General features: G+C 42.8%; 1 protein-coding gene across 4 annotated transcripts in view; it reads right to left on the bottom strand.

Annotated features, from left to right (window-relative positions):
* The window catches only part of LOC147033869 (zinc metalloproteinase-disintegrin-like ohagin), a 154431-nt gene that overhangs the window by 16538 nt on the left and 118516 nt on the right, over positions 1 to 19377 (bottom strand). For 3 of the 4 annotated variants that reach the window (XM_085872054.1, XM_085872048.1, XM_085872050.1), the window contains exons 16-19: positions 8167 to 8368; positions 3183 to 3260; positions 2816 to 2885; positions 1619 to 1877 (exon numbers count right to left, since the gene is read on the bottom strand). In XM_085872054.1, coding sequence (XP_085728180.1) covers positions 1619 to 1877; positions 2816 to 2885; positions 3183 to 3260; positions 8167 to 8368 — 609 coding nt within the window. The remainder of the gene's footprint in view (positions 1 to 1618; positions 1878 to 2815; positions 2886 to 3182; positions 3261 to 8166; positions 8369 to 19377) is intronic. The other variant, XM_085872059.1, reaches the window with a different exon arrangement.

The following is a 19377-nucleotide window of genomic DNA, read 5'->3' as shown; positions in this document are numbered from 1 at the left end:
GGTTGTTGTTTCTGGTACGCGGTTTGAAAGTTGTTTTTTTTTGCACGTATGGCCACGCACGTACGGGCACGCACGTACGAGCACACACTAGTTGTTGTAATTGTTGCTTTTATTAATCTCGCATAAAGTCTGCACTGTGTCCGCTTTTGTAAGTTGCTTGTATAATTGTCGCACATCACACCTCTCTCATCTTTCCCCTGCATTACATACCGAATAAACCTTTTTCCTGTGCCACATGCCTTTCCCCGCTTATTGTAAATAAATAATTGTAGAAATGTTCCCAGCTCGCCTTTGTCTTTTCCCTCATTGGTCCAGCATGGTTCGAATCTAAGTTTAGCCGGGTCTTTATTCCTGATAATCCGTTCCTTCTCGCCGGTACGTCCTTGGCAGTGCCGCTCGACTGCATCCGATCCGGAAAGGTAGTCGGTAGTTGGTTGAGTGATCCGGTTCGGGCAAGGCGTACCGAGGGCGTGGTTCCCCGGTAATCGAAACCGCGTAGTTAATTAGGTAACTCGATGCTCGACATGATGACTCTACGCCACGCGGTTGAGATATTGGCGTCCACGGTCGGTGAAGCGACCCGCCGCATCACGGATAATTCCGTGACGCGGCGGCCTACAATTCCGGGGAGTCTGGTGGGAATCGACGTAGTTTCCCCCACCTCGTGGTCTTCTCACCGAACACCGCTAGCCCGCAACAATATTCTGGAAGGATGGATATTTACCCAAAGATATGTGTAGATTATCCCTACAATTTTCCTCGAGGTTGAGGCAAAAGATACGAGGAAAAAAAAGATTATCGCCATGGAACAAGAACCTGTGGTGCTTTAGACATTGATGAAGTATCGATTACTAGCTCATCTCCTGCAGCGTGAGCGTGCGTGCGTGCGCGTGCGCTTTCCAGTTAGTAACTGTGTTCTTTCCTGTCTCTCTTGATAAAAAGCAAATACAGAAATAACTTACACGAGCCAAACCTGTTCACTCCCCTAACCCTTTTAAGAAATCATGTAAGATAAACGAAGGACGTATAAAAAGGAAAACAACAATCCACGAGGAATATCGACTTGTATTTTCAGCATACGAACAACTCGTCTGTCACTTTGTCGTTTTACATACGGCACATGCAACCTTAAATCTTACCCTCTCTCTCACCCTCTATTCCACTCCTTTTTTGGATGAAAAATCGAGGCTCATGGAAGAGCTAGAATACAGAACGGATCAGGACGCAACATAACAAAAGGAACAGCAGAAAAATAAGGGGGAAATGTCAACAGCAAGGTGAAGGGAAACATAAACAGAGACGGACAACAAGGAACATGGGCAACGATGAGTGATAGGAGGAAATGATGAGGGGGGTGTGCTGGGGGGGGATAAAATGGATACAGAAACAAGCTCTCAGGAAGAAAAACTGAAAATGGGTGGGGTGTGTGACTTCAAGGGTGGAGAAAAGATCATGGTTTTGGATGGGGGAAGATTTTTGAGAATTTTTTTTTCTCCTCTCCAACCTTCTCGATTTTTTTCTCTCTTCAATAGCCCCCCCCCCCACCCCCATCTCCAATGTTTCAGTAAGTGACAGAAATTAAAGAGTAAAAAGTCATGCGTTTTGATACCTTACTCACCGATTACGTGTGTAGAGACTGCCTGGTGATTTCTTCCATCTCTGGATGAGGATCAGTGCTGCAATTATGACTATCAAGCTGATGATGGCTCCAACGATGGCACCGATGATGATACTGGTCTGTGCAGGAGCTGGAGGTTTAGTGGTTGGGGGAGACGAAGCAGGTGGAAAGAATTCATAGTCGGTGAAACCAGGGTAGGTAGACCAAGAACCAGAAAGAACAGTAACCACGGGTGGGAAGGTTTGAAGAGGGATGCCAGCTGAAGGTTAGCAATGTGCGGAAGTAAAAATAAACCAACGAGGCAAGGGGAGAAATCAGAGTGGAAATGTGAAAATAAATATTACAAAGAGAAAGGGAGAAGTTAGAAGTGTTGATAAGATAGCAAGGATCAGAATAAGAGGAGATGGAAAAAATAAAAGGCAAAAAAAAAGTAACAGCAAAGGAAGAGCGACAGAAACAGGGATACAAAGGAAAATAAACAAATAAATATATTAGTTTGGGAAGTGTGAAATCAGGTGAACATATAGTTGCGAGAGCAGAACAAATAAGGAGGTCACGGTGCAGGTTAAAAGGATCAACTGATTATGGTATGATTGCCATCATGTTCAGAAATTGCATCAAGAGATTCATACTGTTCAGGTTTGGGGTGAGGAAGAGAAAGAGGTGAAATGGAGGATACCCCAGAGGTATGTACACTCCCATCTGAGCTGTCGAGCTCGAGTTCGAATCTCAACCCAGCTATAAACTCTCATCCTGGTATTTCCCGCAGAGGGAAATCCCATATGTTACATTAACCTGTACATTATGGCTCATGATACTGGGATCCCAGGTTAAGATTCCATATTCTATCTCAACGTTTTCAAAAATCTCATGATATTGGAATCCCAGGTTAAGATCCCATATTCTATCTCAAACTGTCCATTATGGCTCATGACACTGGGATCCTAGGTTAAAATCCCAAATGTTATCTCAACCTCTCTATATACTGACGTCCGTGTCTTGCCCTTACACATACGTGTTTATACATGTCCTTGAAACTCACATAGAAGTACACTGACGTCTGCTCAGATCTTTGTCTTGCATGTGATTTAAGACCTGGCTCCACCATTAATCTTAGATCCCCAAAAAATTTAAAAAAATCAATAAACGCCTTCTTACTCTCAGAAAGTGAAACAAAGTCAGCAAAATGCAACATACCTGTCTGGCTACTGCAGAAAGGGGGGAACCAGCCCTCATCACAGTGACACTGCTTTTTGTTGTTGCAAACCTGAAACACATGTGCCGGCCGGTAACCAGAGCGTCTGGACCAAATGAGCCACGAGCATTGGAATGACTTAAATTCCAACCCCCTACGCACACTAATACAGCAGATCTAAGCATAAAGTTCAAAGCATCCTGTGATTTCCACTTTATGGTTGTTTTTGCAACACTTTACGCGGTTACAGGGGCTTTTGTTATAGCGGGTTCTTGTCGAGGAGCTCGCTCGGTCCTCATAAACAAGGCAATATTAAGCACCGAGTGCTTGAGGAACATCGTATGGATGTTGGTGTATGGCTGGACTCACGCCATGGCCGTTGCACGAGGCGGTGCACTCGTCCACTTGAAGGCTCCTTGCTTCCAAGCACGTTCCGTCGACACACATCTAGGAGAGGCATCGGCACAAAGCGTTTAACTATCTGACCGAGAGGGTATTGTGGTTCAAACAGCCGCAAGAGGTACATTTTTCTAACCATCATACTGTTGGCGAAAGCAGATCGAGCAAAGGTTTGGGACCTCGATTAAGAATTCTCATTCTACGAGACTAAAAAGTAGGTGACGGTTCAAATATATTTGAAACTCTGCCCTCAAAACCCAACAAATGACAACCTCGGGTTCCTTGAGGTTTCTGGAACAATTTGGTTTTATATCTAATTAAAATCAAACAAGCAACAAAGCAAAGATTGAATCGGCATCGTGGTCACAAGTCACGCTCTGGAGCACATGCCGCGTATAAAATGGTCCAACTAAACGACGCAGACAATGAGAGAATTGTGTCTTTGTACGCAAATGAACAAGAAGAATTCCACATCGGTTACATTCAAACTCCTGTACAGAACAGATACATCCTCGTGTGATCATTTCACACCAATACCTTTTTTCAGGAAGAAATTCCAAATGAGAAAGTAATGCATCGAATGTTAATTGTGTAATATTTCATGGTGTATCCATCGTTTGTTAAAATAGAGTAAATGAGTGCAGTCATTTAGATGTAATATAATCCAATTCATTGTGTTTCTATCGAAATAGAAACGAGTCTGATGGAAATCTTCACCAAAAATGACTTCTTTGAAGCTTTGACAAAATGTCAGTTTTCTTCGATTCTTGGGAAGGACAATTAACCCAAAACGACAATACTCCAACTCGTCTAATGACTCCTGCTTCGCAGAAACATTCAAGACACCCACCGTTGGTTCAATCAACTCCGTGCCTGCTTCCCGACCGAACTATCGCAACAGTTCGACATCCAAAACTAGCTCAAAGTAACATAGCTTTCATACATGAACCTAAAAGACTGCTTTTTGAAAATTTAATAACCCCACGTGAAGCGAAAAGCGTGGTTAAGCAATTGGTTCACTTTGGCTGGCTGTCTACGAACACCGGTTTATGAACGAGCGACAACTCCATTTCAACTGAATGTTTTCAATTCGGAAGCGAATCGGAAAACGAACCTGCGGTTTAGCAGGACACTGGCTCTGGATTTGGCAAATTGTACGGAATCTTGGCCTGATCACACATGCGCATGGAGGAGTGAGATTTTATTTTATTTTTTCTTTCTCCCTGTCTGGCAGTCAAACAGAATTGAAAATCATTCCAAACAGGAAAAAAAATACTGTTTTTAAGGACGTCATAAAGGACACAAACAACAGGCACGAAGAACGAATGTAACGTGTCAAATAAGGTGGTGTAAAAGGCACTGCAACAACAGTGGTAAACTTCTAAAAAAAAAAATTCTTCCTTTTCAATCTTTATTTTATTAAAATTTAACTATATACTTCAACACTGGAGAACACAAATCGCCTTACTGGCATTCTCAAAACCTTCCGTTCAGCAGCACTTGGACAAAAAAAAAACTTTCCGCATTTCGCATAATCTTGACCAATCAAATTTGCTGCTCGCAGACCCCGCCCAAACTTCGCCCAGCAATGAAAGACTGGGAAACGAGGTATGGATGCTCAAGACTATGCAGGGTAAGGTGTTCTATTAACTGTCTAGGTTTCAGAGAGTAAGGATCATAAAAAGGATGATGACAGGGGTGAGAGGCTGACACATCAATGATGGAGCAGAAGGGAATTGGCAAACAAGAGTTGGGAAATGGGGTGAGGAACAACAGCCAGGAACAATAATAAGTCGGTATATAAACATGATAAGCGATGAGAGGGGACAAGTAGACAAACGGCATGTGAGCAGACGAGGTATGGATTGCTCGCGAAGCGAATGTGACCTCGTCGGTCTCGAGAGGGATGAATGGATTGGAGAGAAGGTGGAAAAGGTAGAGTGGCTAGTCAAGAAGTCAAAATGATCATCCGATATTAAAGAGTTTGAGAAGAGTTCGGTCCTGATGTCCATTACCTTGCTGATAATCAGAGAAGGCAAAATTGTCTGTACTTCAAAAAAATATTGTATCGGTGTTCTCGTGGAGCTGATAAGATGGTCTAGACTCTAGAGGTATGCATACTCGCTTCTCAGCTATCTACCCTGGGTTTGAATCCCGATCCAGCTATAAACTGTCATCCCAGGGTGTTTCACAGGCACGGTGATTCATCAATGTGTGTGCGGTCCCTCGGATGGACGTTAAACTGGCGTCACGTCTGCCGGCATTAGTTGGTGGATGTTAAAGATCTCATGATGTCCTTCGCGAAGAGTAGGCGAGCCATCTCCAGCCCTCTGAACAAATGACAAATTCCTGCTCTGACCTACAGAGGGCATTGCATCAGCGGCATAGTCGCATCCTCAGTCAATGATGTTATCCCGCAGCTTTGTGCTGCATACGAAAGAGAGAAAGAGTGTGTTCTTGTGGTTGGGAAAATCGTCTGTACTTCAGACAATAGTTTGCACTTTAAAATAGTCTGTATTTTAGAGGGTTTGTCTTGGGGCTATTCTTTGGAGTAGGAATGACATGTCACCTTCCTTGTGAGTGGAGGAGACCTTCAACAAAGGATCTGCAAAAGAGAAATGAAAGACTGGCTCAATAAAAACCCAGTTGTTCTTCATCAGAAAGGAAGTAATCTGCCTGCTATGCCTGGTTTTTCTGTTCCTGTTGTGCCAGTCCACACTTCATGGTTGACTCTTGGGTGCCCTTTTGGCACCTTGGTATAGCCACAAAAGGTATGCATCGCAAAGGACAGTGCTGCCCAAACACCACAAGTAAGAGTTTAAAAGTGGTGAATCGTATAATCCCCACCTCTGGAGACCTCACCCTCATGAATCCTCAAGATGTGCAAACAATATCATCGCTCAAATGTGGCATCCCCTCTTCCAGCGCTATTTTCAGTATATGGCCTCTGAGAGTCCAAAAGGTTCTAGAGATGGAACCAATGGCCTTGACCCCTTTGGAATCCCGAGTTCCACTAGGTGGAATGAGGAAGGGCTATGGACATGTCCCACAGGATGTTGGTTTGAAAAGTCTCCATTCAATGGACACCAGGTTGGACAAACAACCGGTCCAGGTGTACATTGATGGAGCCATCTCTCTGTGTTTCATGACAAGTTTTGGAACATCTTGATAGATACAACATTTGTACGATTTGATTATATTTGATTATTCGTGCCACTTCAGTCCTTGCTCTTTTCATCACATCGTTCAGAGCATATGCCAACTCATACCTCCAACCTGACACCAAAAGTATGTCATCAATAGTTATCCCCTAAGTCCAATTTTAAAACTGATTTGATTGCCTGTGATCATCAGGTGTTTCCATGTTATTTGTGTTTATTCACTTCCATGTTTAGACCCTGAAATTACTTTTTTTAGTACATTTTATAAAATCCAGAATGTTTCAATCTGTGGTTTTTCCAGATTCCAAGATAAAAACAAAAATTATTGGCAACTACTTGATGGAGTAGCATCGATAGTTCAGTGGAAGTTTTATCACTCGCCGTGTCGGAGGCCGGGGTTCAATTCCCCGTCGATGCATCATTGTCCAACAAGATGGTTCGGAGATCGAGAACTTGCATGAGAGCTGTCTGGTGTGGGTTCCGACAGTAAACTGTCTAATTGGTGCTTTGTAGGCACCTCGTTTGTTCACAAGGTGCATCGTCCCTCGGATGGACCTCAACCCGGGTGTCTCAGTCGACTAGTATTAGTTGATGGACGTTTTAGGTCCTGTGTCTGTCATGAAGAGTGGGTGAGTTATCTTCGGCACCCTGAACAAATTCTAAATTCCTACCAGAATCACCTTCAATCGAATGTCATGCCTAGCCAGGCGGTTGGGCCAAAAGCGTTCCTTGGCCGACCCCACAATAAGGTTTTTTTTTGTTCACAGTCAGAGAGAGAGAGAGTTCAAGGCAGAGAGAGAAGGGGGAAATGCCAACAGCAGCGCCTCGGGACAAGATAGACTGAGATGGACAAATAAAGGATGCGGGTAAAAATGAGAGGTAGTAGTAGTGGTAGTAGGGTGCAGAGGGTGGACAAGATGGATACAAAAGCAAACTCTCAGGAAGGAAAAACTGGAAATTTGGAAAGAGGTTGGCTTGGGGAAGGCTAATTGGGGTAGAAAACATAATGGCTTTGGATGGGGAACGATTTGAGATGGTGGTGGACGGCTGTCTTGACGACCTGGAGAAAAGAATGACATTGAAGAGAATGTGGAAGTTGGTTCCACAGGTGGGGAAAAAAAGAGGAACAAAGGAGTATGGAGGTCAGCAACGATTCTGGATTTTGGGAGTTCCACCGGAAGGGGGCTGATGGTGGACCACATGTGCCCTGCAGAAGCATGGGGTGGAAGCATGGAAAGAGCAGACGGTGCAGGACGAGAAACGAGGCGGTTAAAATAAAAAAGCGACATCACTAACCTGGGTGGGAATAATTGGAGATGTTAAGGTGATCGTGGTAGGACAGACAGTCGCGACGATCCATATCCGTACAATAAATCTTATACTTCAATACCGAGTTGGAGCGTTCTCACGCAATTCTGTGGAGGTAATCAGGGCAACTTAACCTTTACAAACACTTTCATTGCCGGTGTCACGTTGACGACAAAATGTTGAAGCTGTGCATGATACCATTTACAAAACGATCCGATGTGAAATCTCATATCAGTGTATTTGCCAATTGGAGTCACCAACGATAGTTATTCTTCCGAGCGGACCGCCGTTGTCTGTAAGGTTAACATGTACCGCGTGTCACGGTCCACATCATCACTTTACATTGAATTCCTGTTCCTACAAATACACACTCCCAAAAAATTGCTCATTTGAGGCGAGACATCTGCGAACCCGTCTGAGACGGGTACTCTGCGAGTATAACGTTAAACTTCACACCTTCGAACACCTATTACCACGTGGCCTACCTTGCCATTTCCACATTTGGTTCCAGAGACAACACGCGTTGCCTGGTCGGGTTCAGTGTTTGTATGGTCATTGTCAGATTCCGATCCTGCAATCTTGCAGATGAAGCTTTGAAAACCTTGTGTAAGAGTCATGGTCATTGTGGATCCGGTCACTGGGAATTGGGAACCGCCGGTGCATTGGAGCTTTCCGCACCTCACATCTCTACAGAATGGAAATGGAGGGTGAAGGGAGTGGATGGCACAATGAAAAGTGAAAAACATTTAATATTGGTCCACAAGTGGTGCACCTTTACTAAGCAGCCTCTCACCGGGTCAAGCTGATACAAACACAAAGCTTCACTTATTGTTACACTCACTCCATTTTTGGTTTGTCTGTCTGTCCAGTTCCTTGCACAGTACATTGTATATCTCGAGAATGGAACATTGTAGTACCACATAACTTGGCAGACATAATGAGGACCTCATGGGGTTGGGGTAGAAAGTAGGGGGGGGAGGGTTGGAGGTTTTGGGAACGGGATGGGGTTAAATTGTGTTCATTGTCTTGAGAACAGTGGGGAAGTAGCACAGAGACAACTCCTGCCCCCACCCAAAACCCAGCACTTCACACGAGTTGAAGTATATTTTGAGTACAATGCAAGACTTCATGCACTTTACAAAAAAGGAAAATATTATCAGAGAAGTCATCCATGTTTTCATAATTGAACATAATAATACTTCCATGATATTTTCAATAAATTCCCCAAATTCTCACAAATACATCAGAAAGATAATCTCTACCTTTTGGTTGCAGTTATCAGTTCATAAACAAGGTGTTTTTTTTGTTTTTTGATCTCTCTCTCTCACACACACACACACACACACACACACACACACACACACACACACACACACACACACACACACACACACACACACACACACACACACACACACACACACACACACACACACACACACACACACACACACACACACACACACACACACAATCATGGGTTCAATACTTCAAGCTTACAATGACGAACATAATTTGGTGGAATATAATCATGCAGTGTGTGTGTGTGTGTGTGTGTGTGTGTATATATATATATATATATATATATATATATATATATATATATATATATATATATATATATATATATATATATATATATATATATATATATATATATATATACTAATAAAAAGGTGTGTGTGTGTGTGTGTGTGTGTGTGTATGTATGTATATATATATATATATATATATATATATATATATATATATATATATATATATATATATATATATATATATATATATATATATATATACTAATAAGAATGACCGCGAGGTGGGGGAAGTTACGTCGTCTCCCACCAGACTCCCGGAATTGTAGGCCGTCGCTCACGGATAACTCCGTGAGGCAGCGGGTCGCTTAACCGACCGTGGACGCCAATACCTCCACTGCGCAATGCAGGGTCTTTTTGTCGAGAACCAATTTACCTCATTAACCACGCGGTGTCGTCTACCGGGGAACCAGGCCCTCGGCACGTCTTGGTCGAACTGGGTCACTCTACCGACTGCAATAGTGTTCCAACTACCGACTACTGACTCCGGTTCAGGTGCATTCGAGCGGAACTGCCAAAGCCGTGCCGGCTCGGATGAGCAGATTAACGGGAACAAAGACCTGGCTGAAACTCAGATCCAAACCATGCTGGACCAATGAAGGAAAAGATGAAAACGAATTGGGAACATTGGGAAAATTGGGAAAACGAATAAATGAGGAAATTTATGTGGCACAGAAACAGGTTTGTTGGGGTGTTATGCGGGGGAAAGAAAGATGTAGTGCGACAATTTACAGCAACTTATAAAGAAGACGCAGAGCAGACTTACGCGGGAATTATACAGGCAAGATTTACAATGATCGAAAACACTTACACAGTTTCTACTTATTAGACTTGCGCCACACACTCAGAAACACACTCAGACAAAATAAACCCAGTTGAAGGCAAAGGACTTTTGCAGCCAGGGAGGGAGGCGGGCTGAGGTCGCAGTTCTTTCGAGTACCTGAGTCTCGGGGAAAGTAATGCTCCATGGTGTGGCACCTGCCAACGGTCGTGCAGTCAGGTCCACAGCCGCCCGTGTGGAGTTCGGGTCCGTGGAGGAGCTCGAGTGGGCCAGGACCAGTAGTCGAGGCGAGACCTGAGCGGAGCCAAGCAGCGGGAACCCCTTCATTTTCCAACCAACTCCGGCCTCCAAGCACAGAACGAACGACCCCCAAAGAACTCAACGAACGACCCCAAAATAACTGAATGAACGACCCCCAAAGAAGTGAATGAACGACCCCCAAAGAGCTCAAGACTGAAGATGGTGTCGTGGTTTATAGACCTCCCTCAGCGGGGCAGGTCTTGGTCAAAACTGACGTCACTGTCCGCCCTGATTGGACGGGGCTGCCTTGGGTCTGCCCTTTCTGGGCGGGGCCTCGGCCAGGCACCGGCGAGGCCCGCCCACTCCACGCGTGTGGACTCGTCAAGAAAGAGTTGGAGCATTTGGAGAAGCCAAATAGGAACTGCGACAGCGAAGATTCTATCTCGGAAAAACGAGCCTCCAGAGACAACAGGTGGACCGTGGTACGTTGTTGCCAGCGAACCGAAGGCTGCAAGCACTCGGGTACCGTGGATCGCAATGGAGGATGGGATATAAAGATTTATTACCCTAACTAAAAAAAACATCGCAATGCACCCCTTCGATTTTCCCACTACACACAAGGAGGGATTCTGTCTCACATATACTTAACGACATAACTGACTTGGGACACCTGTATGTTGTATGCGTACTGTTCCGAGAACCGTAACAATATACACATATATATATATATATATATATATATATATATATATATATATATATATATATATATATGTATATATATATAATGACTGATTTGGATGTTTGCATGTGGAACATGCTTAGGAGCCTCGTTGGTATGCATTGCTGTGAACGCTATCACTGATGATTCGCAAGTGATGAAACCAGTCCTGTAGCTGATGGCGTGTATAGCATTGGGATTCTCTTGTGTGTACTCTACGAAAGTCTTTATAGTTGTTGAGGAACTCTGGGAAGGGTTTGAAACAGTGTTCGCACTTACCTTGTGTAAATCTTCTTGGTTTGCTTTATGTAGCTACTTGGGCTGGAGGAGTGCGAGAGGGGTCAATCATATATATATATATATATATATATATATATATATATATATATATATATATATATATATATATATATATATATATATATATATATATCTGGGCCAGTTTCCTGGTACAAATCTTGAAAAAAAACTGTTAAAGTGGTCAAGCCAGTCCACTGGTTCAGAGGCAATAGGCAGGGTCTGAGGCCTTTTGCCGCTCTACCTTATCCTGGTGGAATGTCTGAATCAGTTGAGTGATGGTAGCTACATTTAAGTTTAAGGTGTGCATTGAGGGAGTTGCAGATTGAGGAAATGTTGAGTTGGATCTTGGAGACAGCGTGAAGTTGGAAGGTGTGAAAACATTTTGCTACCGTGGAGACATGTTGAATGGAGAAGGTGGATCGGACTCGGCGATGGAAGAAGTTTCGGGAACTGAGTGGCATGCTGACACGGAGGGGAGTGTTACTGAAGTTGAAGGGAAAGGTATATGCCACATGTGTGAGAAGTACAATGATTTATGGGAGCGAGACGTGGGTAATGAATGAAGAGCAGCAACAAAGGCTGGAAAGGATGAAAATGCGAATGGTTCGTTGGATGTGCGGAATATCATTGCGAGAGAGAGGAAGAGAAATGATGACTTGTGGAAGATGATGGGAATAGAGTCTGTGATTGATGTTGTGAAGAGAAACAAGTTGAGATGGTTAGGTCATGTGTTGAGGAAGGATGAAAGTGATTGGGTAAGAAGAGTGATGGAAATGAATGTTGAAGGAAGTAGAGGACGGGGAAGACCAAGAAAGACTTGGCTGAAGGTGGTGGAAGAAATGCGGGTATGGGGGAGGGTTAAACAAGGGGAGATGCAGAAAATAGGGCAAAGTGGAGAAAATTGTCACAGGGCCCGCAAGACTAACCCTCACTCGAGCAGGGAAAATGGCCTTTAAAATGTCTGTTAACCGATAATCAAAAACCAATGTGGCTCACAATTGGGGTAACTCAAAATACTCCACAGAGAACAAGTTGGTTGCAAAGTGAATTCAAGAAAAAGGAAGGGATAACAACAAGAGCAATGCCCTACGACACTATTTACAAGGAATATGCGCCCGAGGTATCATACAGACAGAAGAGCCTGAGCCAAAGCCTTATCAGGCCCACAATCGCATCACATAAAAACATGACCAGGGAGGATGACGAGACAGAAATACCAGATTTGGTCCTGGTCCGGCGTAGCAAGTCTCAAGTAAAAAACCCGACTGGCACCGCAGGGAACTGAGATCATTCTCACGCCGACACATGGCGTTAGTGAGCAGGTACAGCGGGGAGGCTGAAGGAGGGCCAATGAAAGTGTGGGCCCAACACCATGTTGGTCGCAGGTGGGTTCTTGGAGGCCATGGTTGGGAAAAGTGCCAACACTGTAGGACATGTCTGCTTTGCGTACTGCCGGCGTGAGAAAAGAATACACCAGCCCCCCTGACCTCCCTTTATCGCTTGGCTCATGCCCTGCCCCGTGATGTTGCTTGGTGATGCCAGTGCGATGCCTGTTACCGTTAGTCAAGCAGGCATAAATCATGGGCGGGGCTCTCCTCTTGGCCTCTAACCCTGCCAGAATGTTCATGCCTCGCCCCTTGATGCAAAAACTCACTTACGGCCATCGTTCCCAAAAAGCCCATCTAAGCCAGATTACAAAGAGAGAAAATATATTTTTAAAAAGGTTCATGGGAGAAGCGGTTTGAGACACGACCATTGAAGGAAGAGAGACGGCAGTTTTCTATACAAATAATGACGAATTTCCTAATATAGGCATTTCACCTCATGCTTACATGAAACATGCGTTACGGAGATAACTATCTTTACATTATACAAACTTAACCCCTAGAAGGCATTCCCACAACAATATAAACAAAAACAATATATTCTCCTTCTTTAAAACATATATACATTGGGAGTATGCGCCACAGCGTGTCGCTGCGTCCAATTTTCACCGGTACTCGAGGGACCTCCGTCTTGCCATTCCCCAGGCAGATGCCTGGCCCATCCCCATCTATTAGGGATAGGACATTCCAAGCACCCAACCGAAGGGACCGCCTCAGGTTAAGCCGAGGGAACCGCCGTCTGGTGGATGACACTTCAGCACCATCCTACCACACACTGCAGTATGCTTTGCGGCATGAAGTATTTTGTGATGGCCGGAGTGCAGATGCTGCCACCGACCTCTGAAAGAAGGTAACCAACTGCACGTGGATGTCTGCAGACACAGATGGCACCAGATATGGGTGGCATTTGGCAAACACGGAGCTCCTCTGCCCTTTGGCAGGTTTTGTATTTAATCCTGCTGGGTGTCCACGTCCACACACCCTCCACACCAGGGGGACCTGGTGGGGGGAGCCGGTTTAGTCGCTGACATTCGACCATGAACAGGTTAGTACGGGTTCTACATGATACCCGTAGCAAGTCACAGATCTGATCTGACCTGACCTGACAATCAGGGTTGGGTGCCTCCGTGTCGGACAGGCTGTTTTGTACCATCCATTAGCGCGGCACAACACAGGGCTCTCATCTTCAAGTGATCCCCCAGCCTCAGTCTCCGAGTGGCCAGATTACAGGCGCATGCCACTACACCCAGCTTTCATGGGCAGGACTCATTATTTAATGGCTACAATTATTCCCACGTTCTTGTGGGATTTTCTGGTGGAAGCTTGGCCCAAGCCTTTCACGAACAGCCTGGCCAGGCCTGATGTTTCATTAAGGTTAGGGCAGGAGTTTAGAATTTGTTCATTATGCCAAAGCTAGCTCACCCACTCTTCATGAAGGACGCTGTGGGGTCATCAATGTCCACCAACTAATGACAAAAGACCGGAGGCCTTGTTTAACGTTCATGCGAGGCACGACACACACACATTGATGAATCACCCTGCCTGTAAAACGCTGAGATGATGGTTTATAGTTGGGGTGGAATTCAAACCCAGGCTAGACAGCTAGAGGTGAAAGTGCGTACCTCCTAGCCATTCTGCGCACAGTACTGCACGCACGCACGTATGCACGTACATACACACACGGCGTTCAAAGACTTATTGGAACAAGGTACCCACAAACGAGAAAGCCAAAAACGTCGAAGACATTCCAACTTATATATATATTTTAAGAGGATGTTCCTTGATTTGACTTACAGTTGCTATATTTGTCCTTTAACCCGTCTATTCCAGTAAGATAGAAGTTTTCAGATTGTGCCATCAGGCACGTCTCAGTTGCTTCGGTCATTTCCTAATCATCGGTGGCCACGAAGGTTGGATTTCGAATGTCAAAATAGATAATAATCACTCGGGGGGGGGGGGAGGGGGGGCAGGCCCTGGATGTACGGGGGTAATCCGGATGCTCGAAACCGAGGTCATGCGTGGAGCTCTGTGCAACACAACTTGTGGTCAAACATGGTCTCCTGAATGAGGAGCACACCTTTGGTCAACATTCGTTAGAGTTTTACTTTCATGGCCTGCTGTAATGTTTTCACGAGGCTGATGTAACATTCCCTTGTGATTGTAGTATTCTGAGACATAGTCAATCAGCAGGATTCCCTTGGAATAATTGAGGTTATTATCTTGCCAGTTGGGGTTTAGGTGCAAGATTTCTTGGGTAGCAGTGATCCCTTGTGCTTCCATTAAATGGATTCCAATTTGGTTTCACGATCCCAGTGGTGAAGCCATGTTTCATCGCCAGTCGCCGGACGGGTGATGGAGTTGGCTGGATCTGGGTTGACCGGTTTGAGAAGCTTGTGACATGATACTGGCCATTGCTGTTGATTGTGCATGTTAAGGTTTCTGGGATTCCATCTTGTTGAGATACTGGACATGTCAATATGTTTGTGGATGATGATGGAAATGCTCTCTCTGGAAATTCAAAGTTAAGTGGAACCCAAACGGTCCAGTAAAATGAAATACTTTATTTCACATTACGTTATTGTTCTACACCATTGCCGAGGATTTACCAACAAGCAGTGAAACCAGTTTGGCGGTTGAGTGGTTGCAGAGCTTTGGAGTTACCTGTATCTGTGTCATGTATCAATATTTAAATAAAAATTGCTGTCGAATCATTTGGATTTGGTGGTATATGGTGATGAGATTGTTTGGAGTTGTTGGGCGATTATGTAATAATAACATTTTGAGGGTCAGTTTGCCGAGGAGAGCGTCATCTGTGTAAACGTACTTCAGGCTCCTTAGCCCTCATCAGCATGGAGCAAATAAGACAACAAACTGGTCCCCAAAAATAAAGGACAGGTACATAGTTCTCATGTACTTAAAACTGCAAACTGTCCCATACCGGGCAGCAACTAGCAATGTCTGCTCTATCAGCTTGCTACAACTCGGAGAATTTATTCTTTTCAACGTTTCATTGTCCCAATACAATTATTGTCCCAGTAATTGTCTCTGAAACTGTTCTATAAGTCATGGACATGTTTGTCTTTGGTGAGAACTGCCTCTTGGTCAGAATTAATATGGCAACTAGTGGGCTGCGATCAGGTTCCCGGTGTAGCCAACTCGTACCATTAGCCAATTGGTGGCGCTTGAAACTCTGCCTCATAATGAAAACAAACTTTTTTCTTTATTTCCAAATAGCGGGACACCATGGACACTTAATCTCTCCCTTCGGGAACTATAATAATTTTTAAAAAATTGAATAATGGAAATTTACAAAATAAAAATAATGGAAAAATTAAGTACTGTAATTGGAAATGGAAAAATATTTAAATAATAGTAAATTGAAAAAAAAAGGAATTGAAATTTTTATTTTTTTAAACTAGAAAACAAATAATTCAATAATGAAATATTTGAAAATCAAACGCAATCCTGTAATTGAAAAATATATATTGAAAATTGGGGAAAATGTTGATTGATAATTTAAAAATTTAAAATTTGAGAAAAAAAATTAAATACATGAAAATAGAACAATTAAATAATTTGACACTGTAAAAACAAAATAGTAAAAAAATAAATAATGGAAAAATTCTTCAAAAACTCTGACACCATGCACGGACACCAAGACGAAACACTTAATGCCTCCCTCCGGAAACTATAATGACTGGTGTGGCACTTGGATTCTAATCTCCGCAGCAGTGAAGAAATTTACTCATATCTGAGCTCCGTGTACATATACACTTGGATTGTAGTCTCCACAGGCCATTTTAATGGGACTTTGGTAAATTGCTCTTATGCTATTACACAAATTATCCCGTCCGTAATTCCTGGGGAATTAACCCGTCTGCAATTTTTGGGGAACTAACCCGTCCGTAAGGAGGGGTTCTTCATTAAGAAATAAATAATAAAATTAAAAGTTTCAAAAGTTATTATTATAAAACTAGTTTTGGATAATAACCAAGTACAATTGTTTTTCAGCACAGTAGTATTAAAATTAAGTAGTACATGGCAGACTGTAAATGAAAACCAGAACAACCACTGTGACAGAGTGTCACAAGTAATAAACATTTTTAAACCAAAAAGAGCAATCAGACATTGCAGACCCTCACCAGGGCTTGTTTTGTGGGGTGTTTGTGTCGTTTTGTATGGTGTATTTTAAGTGGCGTTTGTGTACTGGTGTGTTCTGTAATTAATAACAGACATACGTAACTAGAACTGCCACTTTATAACTGCTGGTAGTGATGACCGGGTACCAAGACGTCCCGCTTTGCTGCAACCCTGCTTTCAACGGCCACCTGACCCTGACCCATGATGTATATTTGGACTTGGTCCAAAATGCGGGCTCATGGATTTGGTTTCGATTTTCATATCTGTGCGCGTGTGCGCGTCCGCAACCATATCTCGGCCAAGTATAGTCCGATTTTATTCTTACTTGTCACAAAGACAACACAAAATGGCATACATATGCACATCATTTTGTTTTGCGATGTGATCAAAGATGGCCGACTGGCGGCCATTTCAAATGTAAAAAAAAAACTGGTATTGAACACGTCCTCAACCATCTCTTGGACAAGCATTTACCGATGTTGTTCAAACTTGGCAACATATAAAGAATGATGGCTTACATATACATGCAATTTTTTTTTCAACATCATCCAAAATGGCCGACTGCTGGCCATTTTCGTTGTAAAATAATCTGGTATTGAACACGTCCTCAACCATTTTTCGGACATGCATTTACCGATCTTGTTCGATGTTTTTTTTCATACCTATACCATGAAGCATCTTTCATGAAAATGAAAAAATATATTCTGATTACTCTTTTCAATTTCACCCCAACCACCTTGAAGTACAGTTTACAAAACTGAGACAGCATTTTCAACTGAATGATAATAATTTTCTGTTTTCTACGGTTTTAGAATTTACTTGATGCAGAAGTAAATATTATTAAACGTTATACTGTTTGTGTAATTCAATACGTCTCCCCAAAATAGATGAACATTGAATCCCTTCTGGATGAAATGTGCATTCCCAATCAAAAACATCATACACGTCACATGACCAAATATCTTGCACAATAAAGCTACGTCACCCACATCATTAATATTCATGACCGATTAGCCCAATCGTATGCAATCTTCCATGTCACATCACCACTCAAGTCAGTTGCACATACACACAAATCTTGTAAATTTGGGCGAGCCCTTCAACTAAACCCTTTGGGCTCGCCCGTTCAGCAAAATTACTTAAACCACAGGGGCTATGACATTTTATTTCTTTTTCTCCTTGTTCAATTGAATTCAGAATGGGATTAAAATAAATTCAATTCAACTCAACTGGAAGACCAAATAGATACAGTACTGAAAAGGAGTTATCAGAAGGAACCCGAACAAGCAAAAAGCAAAGATGAAGTCATCATGAGGAACCTGGATAGGATTTTGGTTTCAGCTGCTACACCACTACCCACAAACCCAACCGGGCACAGCCAAGTAAGCCTGATTTAAAAAAAAAAAATATATATATATATTGAAAAGAATCATGATTCAAAAAATTAAATAATTATGGCTGCCAGATCATGCATCCGGTCAGGTTGAAATCAAAAACATATATTCCCTTTCACTATTAGATCATAACTGTGAAGTTTCATGTCAATCAATGAAGCAGTTCAAGAGAAAGAGTTTAAAAAAAAAAAAGATTTTCGTTCAATCCAATATGGCTGCCAGACCATGGAGCAATTATTCATGAACACCCTGGTACTGTATCCCCAAGGCTTGGGCAACATGTGTGTGACGTTCCCCCTCGATCTGTCCAGCTGTTCTGGAGAAGATTATTTAAAAATGTTTTCGGCTAAATCCAATATGGCTGCCAAACCACATGACTGATGCAATCATAGCATGCGAACGTTTTGTTCCTCATGGATAAGCGGTCATACCTGTAAAGTCCCATTATCAAATTCCCCCGTTATTTAATTTCTTCCAATTTTCAATTTATTTTTTAATTCTTTTTTCTTCTTCTAATTTTCAATTATTTAATATTTTCCAAATTTCAAATATATATATATATATATATATATATATATATATATATATATATATATATATATAAACATTTTTTGCTTCTAATTTCCAATTGTTTGCAATTATTTAATTATGCTTTTCCAATTATTTAATTTTTCCCCTATTTCAATTATTGAATTTGGTAGAAAAACCATCCTGGCCCGAAAATGTTCTTGGACCTTCCACATTCTTGGTCTTGGTTTTTGTGTTTCTGTTCTCTTGATATTTACTTTGTTCATGTTTCTCACCTTGTTTCACAAAACAAACTTTCTTCAGATGAACAATCTTTTTTGATTTTGCATTCAACAGCTCTCTCTCTGCAAGACCTCCAAAAAATCATTTTGAAGATGAAAAGTGGAACACCTTCTCACTAATTACATTGAACAGGAACACGGCACGTGCTCAACTGTCCCCCTTTCACCGCACAAAGTCCAGTTACCATCTTCCTCCAGTTTACACACACACACACACACACAGAGGTTCCTGGCATTGGCAAATATAATGGAATGCGATAAAACTCATCTGTGTATATGCTCCATCTTCCAAATGCCTGTCCGTCACAACTTCCACCCAAGAGGTTGGTCC

This window comes from Eptatretus burgeri, chromosome 1, assembly GCF_056783735.1.
Source record: "Eptatretus burgeri isolate ZD-2024b chromosome 1, Ebu_testis_v1, whole genome shotgun sequence".
In the NCBI taxonomy this organism is placed as follows: domain Eukaryota; kingdom Metazoa; phylum Chordata; class Myxini; order Myxiniformes; family Myxinidae; genus Eptatretus; species Eptatretus burgeri.
The sequence above is the reverse complement of the archived record's forward strand: the minus strand, read 5'-3'. Positions and strand labels throughout refer to the sequence as shown.